At 58.9% G+C, this 19,511-nt stretch overlaps 3 protein-coding genes across 3 annotated transcripts in view; all 3 read left to right on the plus strand.

Annotated features, from left to right (window-relative positions):
• The first annotated feature begins 1,238 nt into the window (after positions 1-1,238).
• On the plus strand, positions 1,239-11,341 carry LOC106902767. The gene is made up of 14 exons (XM_014966555.1): positions 1,239-2,340; positions 3,069-3,172; positions 3,278-3,432; positions 4,037-4,205; positions 4,290-4,413; positions 4,497-4,612; positions 4,912-5,314; positions 7,477-8,250; positions 8,979-9,082; positions 9,188-9,342; positions 9,899-10,067; positions 10,152-10,275; positions 10,359-10,474; positions 10,774-11,341. The coding sequence occupies exons 1-14, from the start codon at positions 1,600-1,602 to the stop codon at positions 11,246-11,248; spliced, it is 3,729 nt and encodes a 1,242-aa protein (XP_014822041.1). The 5' UTR covers positions 1,239-1,599; the 3' UTR covers positions 11,249-11,341.
• Positions 11,342-11,665: 324 nt separating this feature from the next.
• On the plus strand, positions 11,666-16,009 carry LOC106902768 (solute carrier family 22 member 6-A-like). Its single transcript, XM_014966557.1, has 8 exons — positions 11,666-11,702; positions 11,744-11,912; positions 11,997-12,120; positions 12,204-12,319; positions 12,619-12,833; positions 13,726-13,834; positions 13,944-14,147; positions 14,839-16,009. The coding sequence occupies exons 1-8, from the start codon at positions 11,666-11,668 to the stop codon at positions 14,918-14,920; spliced, it is 1,056 nt and encodes a 351-aa protein (XP_014822043.1). The 3' UTR covers positions 14,921-16,009.
• A 626-nt stretch (positions 16,010-16,635) lies between these two features.
• The window catches only part of LOC106902769 (solute carrier family 22 member 6-B-like), a 20,511-nt gene continuing 17,635 nt past the window's right edge, over positions 16,636-19,511 (plus strand). Inside the window, exons 1-5 of the mRNA XM_014966558.1 lie at positions 16,636-17,085; positions 17,547-17,650; positions 17,735-17,889; positions 17,974-18,142; positions 18,993-19,116. Of these exons, the coding sequence (XP_014822044.1) occupies positions 16,720-17,085; positions 17,547-17,650; positions 17,735-17,889; positions 17,974-18,142; positions 18,993-19,116 (918 nt within the window). The 5' untranslated portion in view covers positions 16,636-16,719. The remainder of the gene's footprint in view (positions 17,086-17,546; positions 17,651-17,734; positions 17,890-17,973; positions 18,143-18,992; positions 19,117-19,511) is intronic.

Below are 19,511 nucleotides of genomic sequence, written 5' to 3' on the forward strand. Positions count from 1 at the left end.
GGGATGGGGTGGGGACATCAGAAGGGGGACAGTGGGACAGGTTGGGGATGTTGGGGGACATGGGGATGGGTTGGGGACATCATGATGGGGACATCATGGAGAGTGCCTGGGATGGGTTGGGGACTTGGGGACATCATGGAGGGGTCGGGGACATTGAAGTGGGGACAAGTTGGGGACATCAAGGAGGGGTTGGGGACCAGGGGACATTGGGGGACACCAGAAGAGGGTACGTGGGGGTGAGTTTGGGTCACTGAGGGGATGGGGACGTTGGAGAAGGGACACAAGGAGCAGGGGACACGGGGCCAGGAACCTGCTGGGGACATCAAAGAAGGGACCCTTCACCTTGGGGACACGGGAGTCACAGCTGGCCGGATGTCCTCGTCCCCAGGGAGCCGGAACAGGGACACGCTGGGAGGGGTTGGGGACATCAGGGGGGGTTGGGGACATCGGGAGGGGTTGGGGACGCGTGACGCAAGTGGTGACACCATCCCTGCCTGCTCCGTTCCCTGGTGGTCACCGTGTCCTCCCCACCGTGTACCCATGGTCCCTGTCCTTCTGCCGGCCCCGTGTCCCCTCCCCACGTCTGACGGGTGCCACCACGTGTCCCCATCCCCATGTCCTGCTGTCCCCATGTCCTCCTGTCCCCATCTCCTCGCTCCTGGTGGCATCTGACTCGTGAACACACAACGCTCATGTCCCTGTGGGTGGCAACGTCCCCTCTGAGGGTGTCCTTGTAGGTGACAGTGTCCCTGTGGGTGACGGTCACTCAACAGGTGATGGTGTCCCCATGGATGATGGTGTCCCCATGGGTGGTGGTGCTCCTGTAGATGACTGTCCCCATGGATGATGGTGTCCCCGTGGATGATGGTGTCCCCATGGGTGGTGGTGCTCCTGTGGATGACTGTCCCCGTGGATGATGGTGTCCCCATGGATGGTGGTGCTCCTGTAGATGACTGTCCCCATGGATGATGGTGTCCCCATGGATGATGGTGTCCCCATGGGTGGTGGTGCTCCTGTAGATGACTGTCCCTATGAGTGATGGTGTCCCCATGGATGATGGTGTCCCCATGGGTGGGGGTGCTCCTGTGGATGACTGTCCCTATGGATGATGGTGTCCCCATGGATGATGGTGTCCTCATGGATGATGGTGCTCCTGTAGATGATTTTCTCCATGGATGATGGTGTCCCCATGGGTGGTGGTGCTCCTGTGGATGACTGTCCCCGTGGATGATGTTGTCCCCATGGGTGGTGGTGCTCCTGTGGATGACTGTCCCCATGGATGATGGTGTCCCCATGGATGATGGTGCTCCTGTAGATGACTGTCCCCACGAGTGATGGTGTCCCCATGGGTGGTGGTGCTCCCCATGCCCTGGTTCTCCCTGTGTCCAATGATGTCCCTTTGGGTGATGGTGTTGCCCATACCCTGGTGGCCAGTGGTGGCCCTAGAAGTGATGATGTCCCCACGAGTGACGATGTCCCCACAAGTGATGGTGTCTCCCCTACCCTGGTGTCCAGCGGTGTCCCCACGTCCAAATGCTGTGGGGTTGATGGCATCCCAACGGCTGATGGTGTCCCCAGGGGGGTGGTGGTGGTGTCCCCATGAGCGATGATGTTCCCCGTGTCCTGGTGTCCCCATGTCTGATGGTGTCCCCACGTCCCAGGATGCCGTTCGGGGCGGTGCTGGAGCAGGTCGGGGGGCTGGGACGCTTCCAGGTCCTGCAGACGGCGCTGCTGGCGGTGCCCATCCTGCTCATGGCCAGTCACAACCTGCTGCAGAACTTCACCGCTGCCGTCCCACCCCACCGCTGCCACGTCCCCAGTGTCACCCCGGGTCCCGGTACCACCCCAGGTGTCCCCAGCGCCACCCCAGGGCCACCCGGAACCACCCCTGATGGCACCTCGGCTGCCTCTGATGGCACCTCAGTGGCCTCTGATGGCACCTCGAGGTCCTCCAGCGCCATCCTGAGGTCTCCTGATGGCACCTTGGGGTCCCCTGGTGCCACCCTGAGGTCCCCTGATGGCAACCTGGGGTCTCCTGGTGGCACCTACATCCCTGGTGCCACCCACGTCACACTTGATGGACTACCAGGGCCCCCTGATGGCACCCATATCCAGCCTGATGCCACCTTGGGGTCCTCCAATGGGACTCTGGGGCCACCTGATGCCACCCTGGGGTGGTCCAATGGCACCCTGGGGCCTCCCGATGCCACCCTGGGGTCCTGCCGGCGCTACGTGGCCTCATCCCTCGCCAACAGCAGCACTGGCCCCTGGCCCACCGAGCCCTGCCACGATGGCTGGGACTACGACCGCAGCATCTACGTGGCCACCATCGTCACCGAGGTGGGTGTGAGGATGAGGTGGGGAGGGGTGGAGGGTGGGAAGATGACCCTGGTGTCCACGTGGCCACCAACTTATCAAAGGTGGTGACAGGTATGGAGGGATGGAGCCGCGTGGAGATAGAAGGGGGGAGATGGAACCATATGGAGATGGAGAGGAGGAGAAGGAGTCAACCAGGGTTGGAGGGATGAAGATGGAACCATATGGAGATGAAGAGATGGAGTCATATAGGGTTGGAGAGATGGAGATGGGGCCATATGGAAATGGAGAGGAGGAGGAGGAGTCAACCAGGGTTGGAGGGATGAAGATGGAACCATATGGAGATGAAGAGATGGAGCCATGTAGGGTTGGAGGGATGGAGATGGGTCCATATGGAAATGGAGAGGAGGAGGAGGAGTCAACCAGGGTTGGAGGGATGAAGATGGAACCATATGGAGATGAAGAGATGAGCCATATAGGGTTGAAGGGATGGAGATGGGGCCATATAGGGTTGGAAGGATGGAGATGGGGCCATATGGAAATGGAGAGGAGGAGATGGAGTCAACCAGGGTTGGGAGGATGAAGGTGGAGGTCTACAGAGATGAAGGGGTGGAGATGGACCCATATGGAGAAGATGAGGATGACAGGATGAAGATGGTGGAATAGATGGATGGATGCACAGGAGAAAATAGGAGGGAGTGATGGGTGGAAGGAGAGGACAGGTTGTCCTCACCTCATCCTCAACCCCGCAGTGGGACCTCGTCTGCAGCTACCGGCAGCTCCGGCAGATGGCCCAGTCCATCTACATGGCCGGGGTCCTGGTGGGTGCCCTGGTCCTGGGGGGCCTCTCAGACAGGTAAAGGCAGCAGAGACCCCTCCCCGTGCCTCAGTTTCCCCATGGGGCCTTGGTCAGAACATCTCCCAGTGGCACCCAGTGGCACCCAGTGCGTCCCCGTTGCAGGTTTGGGCGCAAGGCCATGTTGATGTGGTCCTACCTGCAGCTGGGGGTGATGGGGACCTGCACGGCCTTCGCCCCCAACTACGCGTCCTACTGCGTCTTCCGCTTCGCCGGTGGCATGGCCCTCTCCGGCTTCGGCCTCAGCATCGCCTGCCTGGGTGAGGGGACGGGGAGGAGGATGACCATGGTGGGGACAATCGGCATGGCCATGGGTGGGGCCAACCCAATGGCTGTGGTTGGGGATGTCCCAATGGCCAGGGGTGGGGACATGAGCATGGCCACGGAGAAGGACATCACCATGGCCATGGGTGGGGACATGAGCATGGCCACGGAGAAGGACATCACCATGGCCATGGATGTGGCTGTCCCCAATGGCCATGGATGGGGCCAACCCAATGGCTGTGGTTGGGGATGTCCCAATGGCCACGGGTGGGGACATCACCGTGGCCATGGATGGGGACACCAGCATGGCCATGGAGAGGGACATAGCCATGGATGTGGATGTCCCCAGTGGCCAGGGGTGGGGACAGTGATAAGGATGGCCACATGGCTCTGGATGGGGACAATCCCACCCAGAGATGGAGATGTCCCTATGGCTGCCGATGGGGACATCCCAGTGGTCACCGGTAGGGACATCACCGTGGCCGGGGATGGGACCATGTGGTGTGGACACATCTGGCCACGATGGGGAAGCCACGCTCACAAGAAGAGTCACGGAGGGGTGGGACATCCAATCAGATGTGTCCCCATGGTCCCTTGCAGTGGTGGAGTGGATCCCCACGCCCTATCGTGCCATCACGGTGGCCATCACGGGCTTCGCCTACACCCTGGGCCAGATCCTCCTGGCCGGCGTGGCCTACGCTGTCCCCCACTGGCGCTGGCTCCAACTCACCGTCTCTCTGCCCTTCTTCGTCTTCCTCCTCTACTCCTGGTAGGACATTTGCGTCCCTCGGGGAAGGTCACGGGGCCACGGGGGGTTCTCTTCGTGCCTCAGTTTCCCCCTCGTTGGCTGCAGGTGGTTGGCTGAATCCGCCCGTTGGTTGGTGCTCTCCGGGAGGGCCGAGAGGGCCGTGAAGGTCCTACAGCGAGTGGCCAGGATTAACAAGAGGAAGGAGGAAGGGGAGAAGATCACAGTTGAGGTATGGTGGCTCCATGGAGAGGAGGTCTTGGTCTCCCACCCCTGTCCCCCAACCAACCTCTCCCATCTCCTCCCCTCTCCCAGATCCTAAAGTCCAACATGAAGGAGGAGTTGGCTGGTTTGAAGGCCTCCTACACCATCTCCGACCTGGTCCGGACCCCAGTCATCCGCCACATCTTCTTCTGCCTCTCCATTGTCTGGTGGGACTGGGTTGGGCTGGAGAAGTCTGAGGGGGCTGAGGAGGAGGAGAGAGGGATGGATGGTTGGATGGATGGATGGATGGATGGATGGGTAGACAGGTGGATGGATGGAAGGGTAGATGGACAGATGGTTGGTCAGATGGATGAATGGCAAGATGGACATCTAGACAGACAATCAGGGCATTGTACCAAGCCCTCTTCTCCTCCACCTGAGACCCCTGCCCTGTCCCATGCGATGGTGACATCCCAGGGAGGTCACACCACCTCAAGGTCCATGCTTCTCTCTGCCCCCGCTCCAGGTTCTCCATCAGCTTCTCCTACTATGGGCTGGCCATGGATTTGCAAAACTTTGGTGTCAGCATTTACCTCATCCAGGTGATTTTCGGTGCCGTTGACTTCCCGGCCAAAGTGGTGGTGACCATCTCCGTGAGCTACATTGGCCGGCGGGTGTCACTCATGGTGGCCCTCTTCTTGGCGGGGCTGGTCATCATTGCCAACATCTTTGTCTCCGCAGGTGGGTGCGATGGAGCGATGGGGGTCTTCTGCACTGCTCTGTCCAGCCACCCATGTCCTCACCAGTCCATCACACAACTCTGCTTTGGTCTTCACCCATCCCTCCCTTCTCCATTTCACCTACCTCACCATCCATGCTCTCATCTCTCCATCCATCCAGCCCATCAACCAACCCCTCACTCACCCACAGTATGGTTGAGGTCAGAAGGGACCTCTGGAGGTCACCTGGCCCAACCCTCCTGCTTAAGCAGGGCCACTTAGAGCTGCCGGGGATGGGTTGGGGACATCAGGGAGGGGTTGGGGACATCAGAAGAGGGACAGTGGGACAGGTTGGGGACGTTGGGAGACATGGTGGGGACATGGGGATGGGTTGGGGACATCGTGGAGGGGGTGGGGACATCGGGAGGGGTGGGGGACATCAGGGGGGGTTGGGGACATCACAGAGGGGACATGGGATGGATTGGGGACATCAGAAGGGAGACAGTGGGGCAGGTTGGGGACGTTGGGAGACATGGTGGGGACATGGGGATGGGTTGGGGACATCGTGGAGGGGGTGGGGACATCGGGAGGGGTGGGGGACATCAGGGGGGGTTGGGGACATCACAGAGGGGACATGGGATGGATTGGGGACATCAGAAGGGAGACAGTGGGGCAGGTTGGGGACGTTGGGAGACATGGTGGGGACATGGGGATGGGTTGGGGACATCGTGGAGGGGGTGGGGACATCGGGAGGGGTGGGGGACATCAGGGGGGGTTGGGGACATCACAGAGGGGACATGGGATGGATTGGGGACATCAGAAGGGAGACAGTGGGGCAGGTTGGGGACGTTGGGAGACATGGTGGGGACATGGGGATGGGTTGGGGACATCGTGGAGGGGGTGGGGACATCGGGAGGGGTGGGGGACATCAGGGGGGGTTGGGGACATCACAGAGGGGACATGGGATGGATTGGGGACATCAGAAGGGAGACAGTGGGACAGGTTGGGGACATTGGGGGACACCAGAAGAGGGTACGTGGGGGTGAGTTTGGGTCACTGAGGGGATGGGGACGTTGGAGAAGGGACACAAGGAGCAGGGGACACGGGGCCAGGAACCTGCTGGGGACATCAAAGAAGGGACCCTTCACCTTGGGGACACGGGAGTCACAGCTGGCCGGATGTCCTCGTCCCCAGGGAGCCGGAACAGGGACACGCTGGGAGGGGTTGGGGACATCAGGGGGGGTTGGGGACATCGGGAGGGGTTGGGGACGCGTGACGCAAGTGGTGACACCATCCCTGCCTGCTCCGTTCCCTGGTGGTCACCGTGTCCTCCCCACCGTGTACCCATGGTCCCTGTCCTTCTGCCGGCCCCGTGTCCCCTCCCCACGTCTGACGGGTGCCACCACGTGTCCCCATCCCCATGTCCTGCTGTCCCCATGTCCTCCTGTCCCCATCTCCTCGCTCCTGGTGGCATCTGACTCGTGAACACACAACGCTCATGTCCCTGTGGGTGGCAACGTCCCCTCTGAGGGTGTCCTTGTAGGTGACAGTGTCCCTGTGGGTGACGGTCACTCAACAGGTGATGGTGTCCCCATGGATGATGGTGTCCCCATGGGTGGTGGTGCTCCTGTAGATGACTGTCCCCATGGATGATGGTGTCCCCGTGGATGATGGTGTCCCCATGGGTGGTGGTGCTCCTGTGGATGACTGTCCCCGTGGATGATGGTGTCCCCATGGATGGTGGTGCTCCTGTAGATGACTGTCCCCATGGATGATGGTGTCCCCATGGATGATGGTGTCCCCATGGGTGGTGGTGCTCCTGTAGATGACTGTCCCTATGAGTGATGGTGTCCCCATGGATGATGGTGTCCCCATGGGTGGGGGTGCTCCTGTGGATGACTGTCCCTATGGATGATGGTGTCCCCATGGATGATGGTGTCCTCATGGATGATGGTGCTCCTGTAGATGATTTTCTCCATGGATGATGGTGTCCCCATGGGTGGTGGTGCTCCTGTGGATGACTGTCCCCGTGGATGATGTTGTCCCCATGGGTGGTGGTGCTCCTGTGGATGACTGTCCCCATGGATGATGGTGTCCCCATGGATGATGGTGCTCCTGTAGATGACTGTCCCCACGAGTGATGGTGTCCCCATGGGTGGTGGTGCTCCCCATGCCCTGGTTCTCCCTGTGTCCAATGATGTCCCTTTGGGTGATGGTGTTGCCCATACCCTGGTGGCCAGTGGTGGCCCTAGAAGTGATGATGTCCCCACGAGTGACGATGTCCCCACAAGTGATGGTGTCTCCCCTACCCTGGTGTCCAGCGGTGTCCCCACGTCCAAATGCTGTGGGGTTGATGGCATCCCAACGGCTGATGGTGTCCCCAGGGGGGTGGTGGTGGTGTCCCCATGAGCGATGATGTTCCCCGTGTCCTGGTGTCCCCATGTCTGATGGTGTCCCCACGTCCCAGGATGCCGTTCGGGGCGGTGCTGGAGCAGGTCGGGGGGCTGGGACGCTTCCAGGTCCTGCAGACGGCGCTGCTGGCGGTGCCCATCCTGCTCATGGCCAGTCACAACCTGCTGCAGAACTTCACCGCTGCCGTCCCACCCCACCGCTGCCACGTCCCCAGTGTCACCCCGGGTCCCGGTACCACCCCAGGTGTCCCCAGCGCCACCCCAGGGCCACCCGGAACCACCCCTGATGGCACCTCGGCTGCCTCTGATGGCACCTCAGTGGCCTCTGATGGCACCTCGAGGTCCTCCAGCGCCATCCTGAGGTCTCCTGATGGCACCTTGGGGTCCCCTGGTGCCACCCTGAGGTCCCCTGATGGCAACCTGGGGTCTCCTGGTGGCACCTACATCCCTGGTGCCACCCACGTCACACTTGATGGACTACCAGGGCCCCCTGATGGCACCCATATCCAGCCTGATGCCACCTTGGGGTCCTCCAATGGGACTCTGGGGCCACCTGATGCCACCCTGGGGTGGTCCAATGGCACCCTGGGGCCTCCCGATGCCACCCTGGGGTCCTGCCGGCGCTACGTGGCCTCATCCCTCGCCAACAGCAGCACTGGCCCCTGGCCCACCGAGCCCTGCCACGATGGCTGGGACTACGACCGCAGCATCTACGTGGCCACCATCGTCACCGAGGTGGGTGTGAGGATGAGGTGGGGAGGGGTGGAGGGTGGGAAGATGACCCTGGTGTCCACGTGGCCACCAACTTATCAAAGGTGGTGACAGGTATGGAGGGATGGAGCCGCGTGGAGATAGAAGGGGGGAGATGGAACCATATGGAGATGGAGAGGAGGAGAAGGAGTCAACCAGGGTTGGAGGGATGAAGATGGAACCATATGGAGATGAAGAGATGGAGTCATATAGGGTTGGAGAGATGGAGATGGGGCCATATGGAAATGGAGAGGAGGAGGAGGAGTCAACCAGGGTTGGAGGGATGAAGATGGAACCATATGGAGATGAAGAGATGGAGCCATGTAGGGTTGGAGGGATGGAGATGGGTCCATATGGAAATGGAGAGGAGGAGGAGGAGTCAACCAGGGTTGGAGGGATGAAGATGGAACCATATGGAGATGAAGAGATGAGCCATATAGGGTTGAAGGGATGGAGATGGGGCCATATAGGGTTGGAAGGATGGAGATGGGGCCATATGGAAATGGAGAGGAGGAGATGGAGTCAACCAGGGTTGGGAGGATGAAGGTGGAGGTCTACAGAGATGAAGGGGTGGAGATGGACCCATATGGAGAAGATGAGGATGACAGGATGAAGATGGTGGAATAGATGGATGGATGCACAGGAGAAAATAGGAGGGAGTGATGGGTGGAAGGAGAGGACAGGTTGTCCTCACCTCATCCTCAACCCCGCAGTGGGACCTCGTCTGCAGCTACCGGCAGCTCCGGCAGATGGCCCAGTCCATCTACATGGCCGGGGTCCTGGTGGGTGCCCTGGTCCTGGGGGGCCTCTCAGACAGGTAAAGGCAGCAGAGACCCCTCCCCGTGCCTCAGTTTCCCCATGGGGCCTTGGTCAGAACATCTCCCAGTGGCACCCAGTGGCACCCAGTGCGTCCCCGTTGCAGGTTTGGGCGCAAGGCCATGTTGATGTGGTCCTACCTGCAGCTGGGGGTGATGGGGACCTGCACGGCCTTCGCCCCCAACTACGCGTCCTACTGCGTCTTCCGCTTCGCCGGTGGCATGGCCCTCTCCGGCTTCGGCCTCAGCATCGCCTGCCTGGGTGAGGGGACGGGGAGGAGGATGACCATGGTGGGGACAATCGGCATGGCCATGGGTGGGGCCAACCCAATGGCTGTGGTTGGGGATGTCCCAATGGCCAGGGGTGGGGACATGAGCATGGCCACGGAGAAGGACATCACCATGGCCATGGATGTGGCTGTCCCCAATGGCCATGGATGGGGCCAACCCAATGGCTGTGGTTGGGGATGTCCCAATGGCCACGGGTGGGGACATCACCGTGGCCATGGATGGGGACACCAGCATGGCCATGGAGAGGGACATAGCCATGGATGTGGATGTCCCCAGTGGCCAGGGGTGGGGACAGTGATAAGGATGGCCACATGGCTCTGGATGGGGACAATCCCACCCAGAGATGGAGATGTCCCTATGGCTGCCGATGGGGACATCCCAGTGGTCACCGGTAGGGACATCACCGTGGCCGGGGATGGGACCATGTGGTGTGGACACATCTGGCCACGATGGGGAAGCCACGCTCACAAGAAGAGTCACGGAGGGGTGGGACATCCAATCAGATGTGTCCCCATGGTCCCTTGCAGTGGTGGAGTGGATCCCCACGCCCTATCGTGCCATCACGGTGGCCATCACGGGCTTCGCCTACACCCTGGGCCAGATCCTCCTGGCCGGCGTGGCCTACGCTGTCCCCCACTGGCGCTGGCTCCAACTCACCGTCTCTCTGCCCTTCTTCGTCTTCCTCCTCTACTCCTGGTAGGACATTTGCGTCCCTCGGGGAAGGTCACGGGGCCACGGGGGGTTCTCTTCGTGCCTCAGTTTCCCCCTCGTTGGCTGCAGGTGGTTGGCTGAATCCGCCCGTTGGTTGGTGCTCTCCGGGAGGGCCGAGAGGGCCGTGAAGGTCCTACAGCGAGTGGCCAGGATTAACAAGAGGAAGGAGGAAGGGGAGAAGATCACAGTTGAGGTATGGTGGCTCCATGGAGAGGAGGTCTTGGTCTCCCACCCCTGTCCCCCAACCAACCTCTCCCATCTCCTCCCCTCTCCCAGATCCTAAAGTCCAACATGAAGGAGGAGTTGGCTGGTTTGAAGGCCTCCTACACCATCTCCGACCTGGTCCGGACCCCAGTCATCCGCCACATCTTCTTCTGCCTCTCCATTGTCTGGTGGGACTGGGTTGGGCTGGAGAAGTCTGAGGGGGCTGAGGAGGAGGAGAGAGGGATGGATGGTTGGATGGATGGATGGATGGATGGATGGGTAGACAGGTGGATGGATGGAAGGGTAGATGGACAGATGGTTGGTCAGATGGATGAATGGCAAGATGGACATCTAGACAGACAATCAGGGCATTGTACCAAGCCCTCTTCTCCTCCACCTGAGACCCCTGCCCTGTCCCATGCGATGGTGACATCCCAGGGAGGTCACACCACCTCAAGGTCCATGCTTCTCTCTGCCCCCGCTCCAGGTTCTCCATCAGCTTCTCCTACTATGGGCTGGCCATGGATTTGCAAAACTTTGGTGTCAGCATTTACCTCATCCAGGTGATTTTCGGTGCCGTTGACTTCCCGGCCAAAGTGGTGGTGACCATCTCCGTGAGCTACATTGGCCGGCGGGTGTCACTCATGGTGGCCCTCTTCTTGGCGGGGCTGGTCATCATTGCCAACATCTTTGTCTCCGCAGGTGGGTGCGATGGAGCGATGGGGGTCTTCTGCACTGCTCTGTCCAGCCACCCATGTCCTCACCAGTCCATCACACAACTCTGCTTTGGTCTTCACCCATCCCTCCCTTCTCCATTTCACCTACCTCACCATCCATGCTCTCATCTCTCCATCCATCCAGCCCATCAACCAACCCCTCACTCACCCACAGTATGGTTGAGGTCAGAAGGGACCTCTGGAGGTCACCTGGCCCAACCCTCCTGCTTAAGCAGGGCCACTTAGAGCTGCTCACCCAAGACTCTGTCCAGATGGTTTTTGGAAATCACCAAGGATGGTGACTCACCATCTCAGAATCCACCCATCCAGCCACGTCTCCATCCATCCATCCACATCTCCATCCATCCATCCAACCATTCACGTCTCCATCCATCCATCCATCCACGTTTCCACCCATCCACATCTCCAACCATCCATCCATCCACATCTCCAAACATCCATCCATGTCTCCATCCACGTCTCCATTCATCCATCCACGTTTACCACCCATCCACATCTCCAACCATCCACATCTCCATCCATCCATCCATCTATTCATCCATCCATCCACGTCTCCAACCATCCATCCATCCACATCTCCAAACATCCATCCATCCATCCATCCATCCACATCTCCATCCATCCAGGACACATCTGGCCACGATGGGGAAGCCACGCTCACAAGAAGAGTCACGGAGGGGTGGGACATCCAATCAGATGTGTCCCCATGGTCCCTTGCAGTGGTGGAGTGGATCCCCACGCCCTATCGTGCCATCACGGTGGCCATCACGGGCTTCGCCTACACCCTGGGCCAGATCCTCCTGGCCGGCGTGGCCTACGCTGTCCCCCACTGGCGCTGGCTCCAACTCACCGTCTCTCTGCCCTTCTTCGTCTTCCTCCTCTACTCCTGGTAGGACATTTGCGTCCCTCGGGGAAGGTCACGGGGCCACGGGGGGTTCTCTTCGTGCCTCAGTTTCCCCCTCGTTGGCTGCAGGTGGTTGGCTGAATCCGCCCGTTGGTTGGTGCTCTCCGGGAGGGCCGAGAGGGCCGTGAAGGTCCTACAGCGAGTGGCCAGGATTAACAAGAGGAAGGAGGAAGGGGAGAAGATCACAGTTGAGGTATGGTGGCTCCATGGAGAGGAGGTCTTGGTCTCCCACCCCTGTCCCCCAACCAACCTCTCCCATCTCCTCCCCTCTCCCAGATCCTAAAGTCCAACATGAAGGAGGAGTTGGCTGGTTTGAAGGCCTCCTACACCATCTCCGACCTGGTCCGGACCCCAGTCATCCGCCACATCTTCTTCTGCCTCTCCATTGTCTGGTGGGACTGGGTTGGGCTGGAGAAGTCTGAGGGGGCTGAGGAGGAGGAGAGAGGGATGGATGGTTGGATGGATGGATGGATGGATGGATGGGTAGACAGGTGGATGGATGGAAGGGTAGATGGACAGATGGTTGGTCAGATGGATGAATGGCAAGATGGACATCTAGACAGACAATCAGGGCATTGTACCAAGCCCTCTTCTCCTCCACCTGAGACCCCTGCCCTGTCCCATGCGATGGTGACATCCCAGGGAGGTCACACCACCTCAAGGTCCATGCTTCTCTCTGCCCCCGCTCCAGGTTCTCCATCAGCTTCTCCTACTATGGGCTGGCCATGGATTTGCAAAACTTTGGTGTCAGCATTTACCTCATCCAGGTGATTTTCGGTGCCGTTGACTTCCCGGCCAAAGTGGTGGTGACCATCTCCGTGAGCTACATTGGCCGGCGGGTGTCACTCATGGTGGCCCTCTTCTTGGCGGGGCTGGTCATCATTGCCAACATCTTTGTCTCCGCAGGTGGGTGCGATGGAGCGATGGGGGTCTTCTGCACTGCTCTGTCCAGCCACCCATGTCCTCACCAGTCCATCACACAACTCTGCTTTGGTCTTCACCCATCCCTCCCTTCTCCATTTCACCTACCTCACCATCCATGCTCTCATCTCTCCATCCATCCAGCCCATCAACCAACCCCTCACTCACCCACAGTATGGTTGAGGTCAGAAGGGACCTCTGGAGGTCACCTGGCCCAACCCTCCTGCTTAAGCAGGGCCACTTAGAGCTGCTCACCCAAGACTCTGTCCAGATGGTTTTTGGAAATCACCAAGGATGGTGACTCACCATCTCAGAATCCACCCATCCAGCCACGTCTCCATCCATCCATCCACATCTCCATCCATCCATCCAACCATTCACGTCTCCATCCATCCATCCATCCACGTTTCCACCCATCCACATCTCCAACCATCCATCCATCCATTCATCCATCCATCCACATCTCCAACCATCCATCCATCCACATCTCCAAACATCCATCCATGTCTCCATCCACGTCTCCATTCATCCATCCACGTTTACCACCCATCCACATCTCCAACCATCCACATCTCCATCCATCCATCCATCTATTCATCCATCCATCCACGTCTCCAACCATCCATCCATCCACATCTCCAAACATCCATCCATCCATCCATCCATCCACATCTCCATCCATCCATTGATACACATCTCCATCCATCCAACCATCCACGTCTCCATTCATCCACGTCTCCATCCATCCATCCATCCAACTACTTCTCCACCTCTCCACCCCTATGTCCTCCCTTCTTTCTCCTCCCCACCATCACCCCACCCCTGAGGTGGCTCTTGCCCAAAAGCAGAGTCCACCCCGTCCCTCTCTCTGCCCCAGAGCTGCAGACGGTGCGCACGGCGCTGGCCGTCATCGGCAAGGGCTGCCTCTCCGCCTCCTTCAACTGCGTCTTCCTCTACACCACCGAGCTCTACCCCACTCCCATCAGGTAAAACCCCATCCCCGTGACCCCACGGTGGGGCAGGTCCCCCATCACCCACCCGTGACACCCCCCAGGGTGGGTTCTGCTCCGTGTTGACCCCCCGCGGTGCCGGCAGGCAGACCGGGCTGGGCTTTGGCAGCACCATGGCCCGCGTGGGTGGCATCGTGGCACCGCTGGTGAAGATGATGGATGAGTACTACCCCTTTCTGCCCCCCGCCGTCTATGGGGTGGCCCCCGTGGTGGCAGCCGTGGCGGCCGGCTTCCTCCCGGAGACCCTCAACAAGCCACTGCCTGACACCATCGAGGAGGTGGAGAGCAGGTGGGCACGTGGGAAGGAAGGGATGGGTGGATGGAGGATGGATGGATGGATGGATGGATGGATGGATGGATGGAGGATGGATGGGTGGATGATGGATGGATGGATGGATGGATGGATGGATGGATGGATGGATGGATGGAGGGAGGATGGATGGATGGATGGATGGATGGAGGGATGGATGGAGGGATGATGGATGGATGGGTAGATGATGGATGGATGGATGGAGTGGTAGATGAATGATTGGATTTTGTGAACGGATGGAGAAATGGTGAACTGGATGAACTGGGTGAACTGGCTGAACTGGGTGAACTGGATGAACATGCTTGATGGATGGAGGGATGGGTTGGTGGACAAAGGGGGTGGGGTTTTAGATGGATGATGGTTGGATGATGGAGGGTTGGATGGATGGACGGACGATCACTGAATGATAGAGGGATGGTTGGATGATGGAGGGTTGGATGGTGGATGGTTGGATGGTGGATGGATGGACTGAATGATGAAGAGATTTTGGACGGAGGGACAGGTTGATGTGTTGAGGGACAAGTGGATGGGTGCGCTGGCAGAAGAACCAGTGATATAAGGGGTTGGACAGATGGATGGACACGCTGCAGGCTGCTCCTCACCCTGCTGGTGGCTCATCCATCCTGCCATGCCCTAAGGACCCTCCTCCTCCTCATCTTCCTCCCTCCAGGGCCAAGCGGAAGAAGACGGATGACCCCAAAGAGAAGATTCCCCTCCAGCCCCAGGACAAGGCTCCACAGAAGGAGGCCTGAAGGACCATGGGGTGTGGGGGGACAGCACCCTATGCTCGGCCACCGGCAACCACCCTCCCCCATGGGTCCCCACAGCCTTGTCTGGGGATGGGTACAAATCTGTACCCATGGCTGGTGACCTCCCTGTGTGGGGCAGGGGAAGTTCTTGGAGGAATAAAGCAGCCCTGGTGGGGACAACGTCTCGGGGTGTTGTCTGAGCCAACCCAAGGTCATCTCTAATAAGATGACACCCAATAACCATATCTGAGGTCACCTCCAATAGGAAAATGCCTAAGAACTGTGTCCCTGAGGTCACCTCCAAAAAGATGGTGCCCAAGAACACCACCTTGGAGGTGACCACCAATAAGGTGACACCTCATAACCTTGTCCCTGAGGTCACCACCAATAAGATGCTGCCTAAGAACACCTTGGAGGCCATCTTCAATAAGATGACACCTCGTAACCTGGTCCCTGAGGTCACCTCCAATAAGATGGCACCTCAGAACACCCACGCTGGAGGTCACCTCCAATGATAACTCATAACCTTGTCCCCAAGGTCACTTCCAATAACCTCTTGCCCAAGAACACCACGGTGCAGGTCACCTTCGCTAAGATGACACCTCATAACCTTGTCCCCCGAGGTCACCACCGATAAGATGGCACCCAGGAAGATCAAGTTGGAGGTCACCTCCAACAAGATGACACCCAATAACACCAAACCCACCCGGGAGAGGGGTCCCCCAAGTCTCAGAGAAGAAGGGGAACGGTGAAGAGCTCCCAAATCCCACCCCAGCTCCCTCCCAGCAACCCATGGGGCTGCCGCCATGATGCCCCTTCCCCGATTTCCGACCCCCCCCGAGGCCATCCTGGCCCTTGCTCCCGTTGCCGACGTGTCCCTTGGCCCCAGCAACCCCCTCCTTGGTGCAACCCCATCAAAAATTAACCCCCCGGTGGAGAATGCGCTGACTCAAGCAGGGCCACCTCCGTCAGCACCTTTCGGTCCCTTTTCCATCACGGAAATCGCTAAAATTTAACCCAACGGGGCCGGCGAAGGCCATACGTTGGCCCAAGGCAGGAGTTGTCCCCCCGCCAGGGCCGTTCCGGGATGCTCACCTGAGGGTAACCCCACGGAGCCAGATGAAGGAGGTTGCTCTCAGATGGCTCGTCTCCAAAAGCCACCTTTTTCCCCTCAAAAAAAAAAAAAAAAGCAACGCCAGAAAAAAAAAAAAAAAATGGCCCAAGGCAGGAGTTGTCCCCCCGCCAGGGCCGTTCCGGGATGCTCACCTGAGGGTAACCCCACGGAGCCAGATGAAGGAGGTTGCTCTCAGATGGCTCGTCTCCAAAAGCCACCTTTTTCCCCTCAAAAAAAAAAAAAAAAGCAACGCTGGAAAATAAATAAATAAAATTAAAAAGACAATTATTTGCTTTCTTCCTGCTCCAATTTTGGGGACGTTTCGGCTGCCAGGAGGAGCGGAGGGAAGTGCTGCCCATGGCTTTGGCTCTGGTCACCCTTTGGAGGTGCTTGGTGGCCCTTGGCCACCTTTGCATTGTCCTTGCCTGCACTTTTGCCTCCTTGCCTTTATTTTTCTGGGAAAAAAATAAAAAAATAAATAACAATCACCAAAAAAAAAAAAACCCCACCCCAGATGTCAAATATTAACCCCAAACAGCCGGTGGCCGGGTTATAAAGGAGACCATCTCCAGCGCCTGGGGAGCGAGGACACCGCCGGAGCCAGAGGAGCATTTTGGGGGTGAAATCCATCCCTTTTGGGGCAGGCGTGCATGGCTGTGGGGCGTTCCCGGGGTCTCACGGTGGCATCATGGCTTTTGCCAACCTCCTGGAGCACGTGGGGGGCATGGGACGCTTCCAGGTGGCCTCGTTGCTCCTCCTGTCCCTTCCCGTCTTCATGATGGCCAGTCACAACCTTCTGCAGAACTTCACGGCCGCCACCAACGACCATCACTGCCGCCTTCGGTGGGAGGCCAACGCCACCGGCCTCGACCCCCAGGACCTGCTGAGGGTCTCGATTCCCCACGGTGAGCGGTGCCAACGCTTCGTGTCACCTCAGTGGTGGCTTTTGGAGGCCAATGGTTCGGCTCCCAATAGCAGTTGGCCGGAGACAGAACCGTGCCATGATGGTTGGACCTACGACCGCAGCGTCTTCACCAGCACCATCATCACCGAGGTAGGATGGCAGCAGTGGTGGGGTGGGATCTGGGGCTGGTGGCACGTTTCACCCAATCCTGTGTGCAGTTCCCACCTTGAGGCACCAGCGAAGGGTCCGCTGTCATCACCACGTTGACTTCTTCCAACTGGAGCATCTTCCCCACTCAACCCCTTGGTGGAGGCGCTCAATGCTGTGAGAGCTTAGGACAAAAATGGGGGGGATGAGGGAGTTGGTGGCCATCAACAAGGGGTTCAAAAAGGGGCCAGGTGACCCCCTGGAAGGAGCTTCCAACCATGGGGACGCTGGGAAGGGTGGCCAAGTGTTTATTGGCACATTCTTGGTGTTTCCATTGGCCATCCGTTGACTCTTGTGTTGGGTCAACCCTACCAGCCACCATGGCCAGTTTTGGGGGGCAGGAGGGAGTCCAGAGGTGTCTCCCCCTGGTCTCTGTCCCACCCCATGTCCTTGTCCCTCACCAGTGGGACCTGGTGTGCAGCTCCCGGGGCCTGAAGCAGTTGGCCCAGTCGCTCTACATGGCCGGAGTCTTGGTGGGTGGCATCATCTTCGGGGGTCTCTCGGACAGGTGAGGAGTTGGGACAGCATCATGGGGATCACCTCGCCCCCTCTTCATCCTCCTCACCCTCTCTTCCTCCTCCTCACCACCCAGGTTTGGCCGCCGGTCGCTGCTCATCTGGTGCTACTTCCAGATGGGCACCATGGGGACGTGCTGCTCCTTCTCCCCAACGTTCACCGTCTACTGCCTCTTCCGTTTCCTCACGGGCATGGCCTTCTCCGGCATCGTCCTCAACAGTGTCTCCCTCTGTACGTGGTGGCCACCACCAGCCCCATAGTCCTGGCCCAGGGCACCCTTCCTGCTCTGGTCCACATCTCCGTGTGTCTCGGCAGCTTTGGAGTGGATGCCCACCCGCACCCGGGCGCTGGCAGGGACCTTCATGGGTTACTGCTACACCACGGGGCAGTTCCTGCTGGCCGGGATCGCCTACGCCGTCCCTGATTGGCGCTGGCTGCAGCTCAGCGTGTCCCTGCCCTTCTTCTGCTTCTTCCTCTACTCATGGTGAGGAGGAGGAAGGGAGTCATGGATGGTGGGATGGATGGATGGATGGAGGGATGGTAGGACACATGGAGGGAGGGCTGGAGGGAGGGATGGTGGGATGGAGAGATGGAGGGATGGATGGAATGATGGAAGGATGGATGGTGGGATGGATGGACAGATGGAGGGATGGATGGAGGGAGGGATGGTGGGATGGAGAGATGGAGAGATGGAGGGATGGATGGAATGATGGAGGGATGGAGGGATGGATGGTGGGACACATGGACAGATGGAGGGATGGATAGTGGGACACACGGACAGATGGAGAGAGGGATGGACAGATGGAGGGATGGATGGAAGGATGGAGGGATGGATGGTGGGACACGTGGACAGATGGAGGGAGGGATGGTGGGATGGATGGACAGATGGAGGGATGGATGGAAGGATGGAGGGATGGATGGTAGGACACATGGACAGATGGAAGGATGGATGGATGGATGGACAGATGGAGGGATGGATGGTGGGATGGATGGATGGATGGTGGGACACATGGACAGATGGAAGGATGGATGGATGGACAGATGGAGGGATGGATGGTGGGATGGATGGATGGATGGTGGGACACATGGACAGATGGAGGGAGGGAGGGAGGGATGGATGGATGGAAGGATGGAAGGATGGAAGGATGGATGATGGGACACATGGACAGATGGATGGATGGACAGATGGATGCATGGATGGAAGGTGCAAGGATGGATGGAAGGTTGGATGGAGGGAAGCATGGAGAGATGGCTGGAGGGGTAGATGGCTGGGGACAGGGTCAGAGGGATGGTGGGATGATCTGTGGGCTCCTGTCCCCCCATCTCCTCCACAGGTGGCTGACAGAGTCAGCTCGCTGGCTGGTCATGGTGGGCAAGTCCCAGAAAGCCCTGAAGGAGCTCCAGAAGGTGGCCAGGATAAATGGGAAGAGAGAAGAAGGGGACAAGCTCGATATAGAAGTAAAAGGCTCTGGCCGGGTCCCCTGGGGCATCTCGGGGGTGTTTTATAGGGGGTGGGGGGAAGTGACCTCCACTCTCCTGGCCCTCATGTAGAGGGCCAACAGTGGGGTTCCCCTACACCCATCTTTCCAGCCCCTTAAATGACCAGCCATCCTTGTAGACATCTGTCCATCCATCCGTCCATCATCTTCATCTCCATCATCTCCTCCATCCATCCATCTCCATCATCTCCTTCTCCATCCATCCATCCATCCATCCATCTCCATCATCTCCATTTCCATCCATCCCATCCAGCCAGCCCCTCTTACAACCACCCACCCATCTATCCACCATCTCCATCTGACCATCTGTCCCTCCATCTCTTGGTCCTTCCCTCCATCCCTCCTCCCACCCAC

The sequence above is a fragment of the Calidris pugnax genome, unplaced genomic scaffold (assembly GCF_001431845.1).
Source record: "Calidris pugnax isolate Ruff unplaced genomic scaffold, ASM143184v1 scaffold77, whole genome shotgun sequence".
Lineage (NCBI taxonomy): Eukaryota > Metazoa > Chordata > Aves > Charadriiformes > Scolopacidae > Calidris > Calidris pugnax.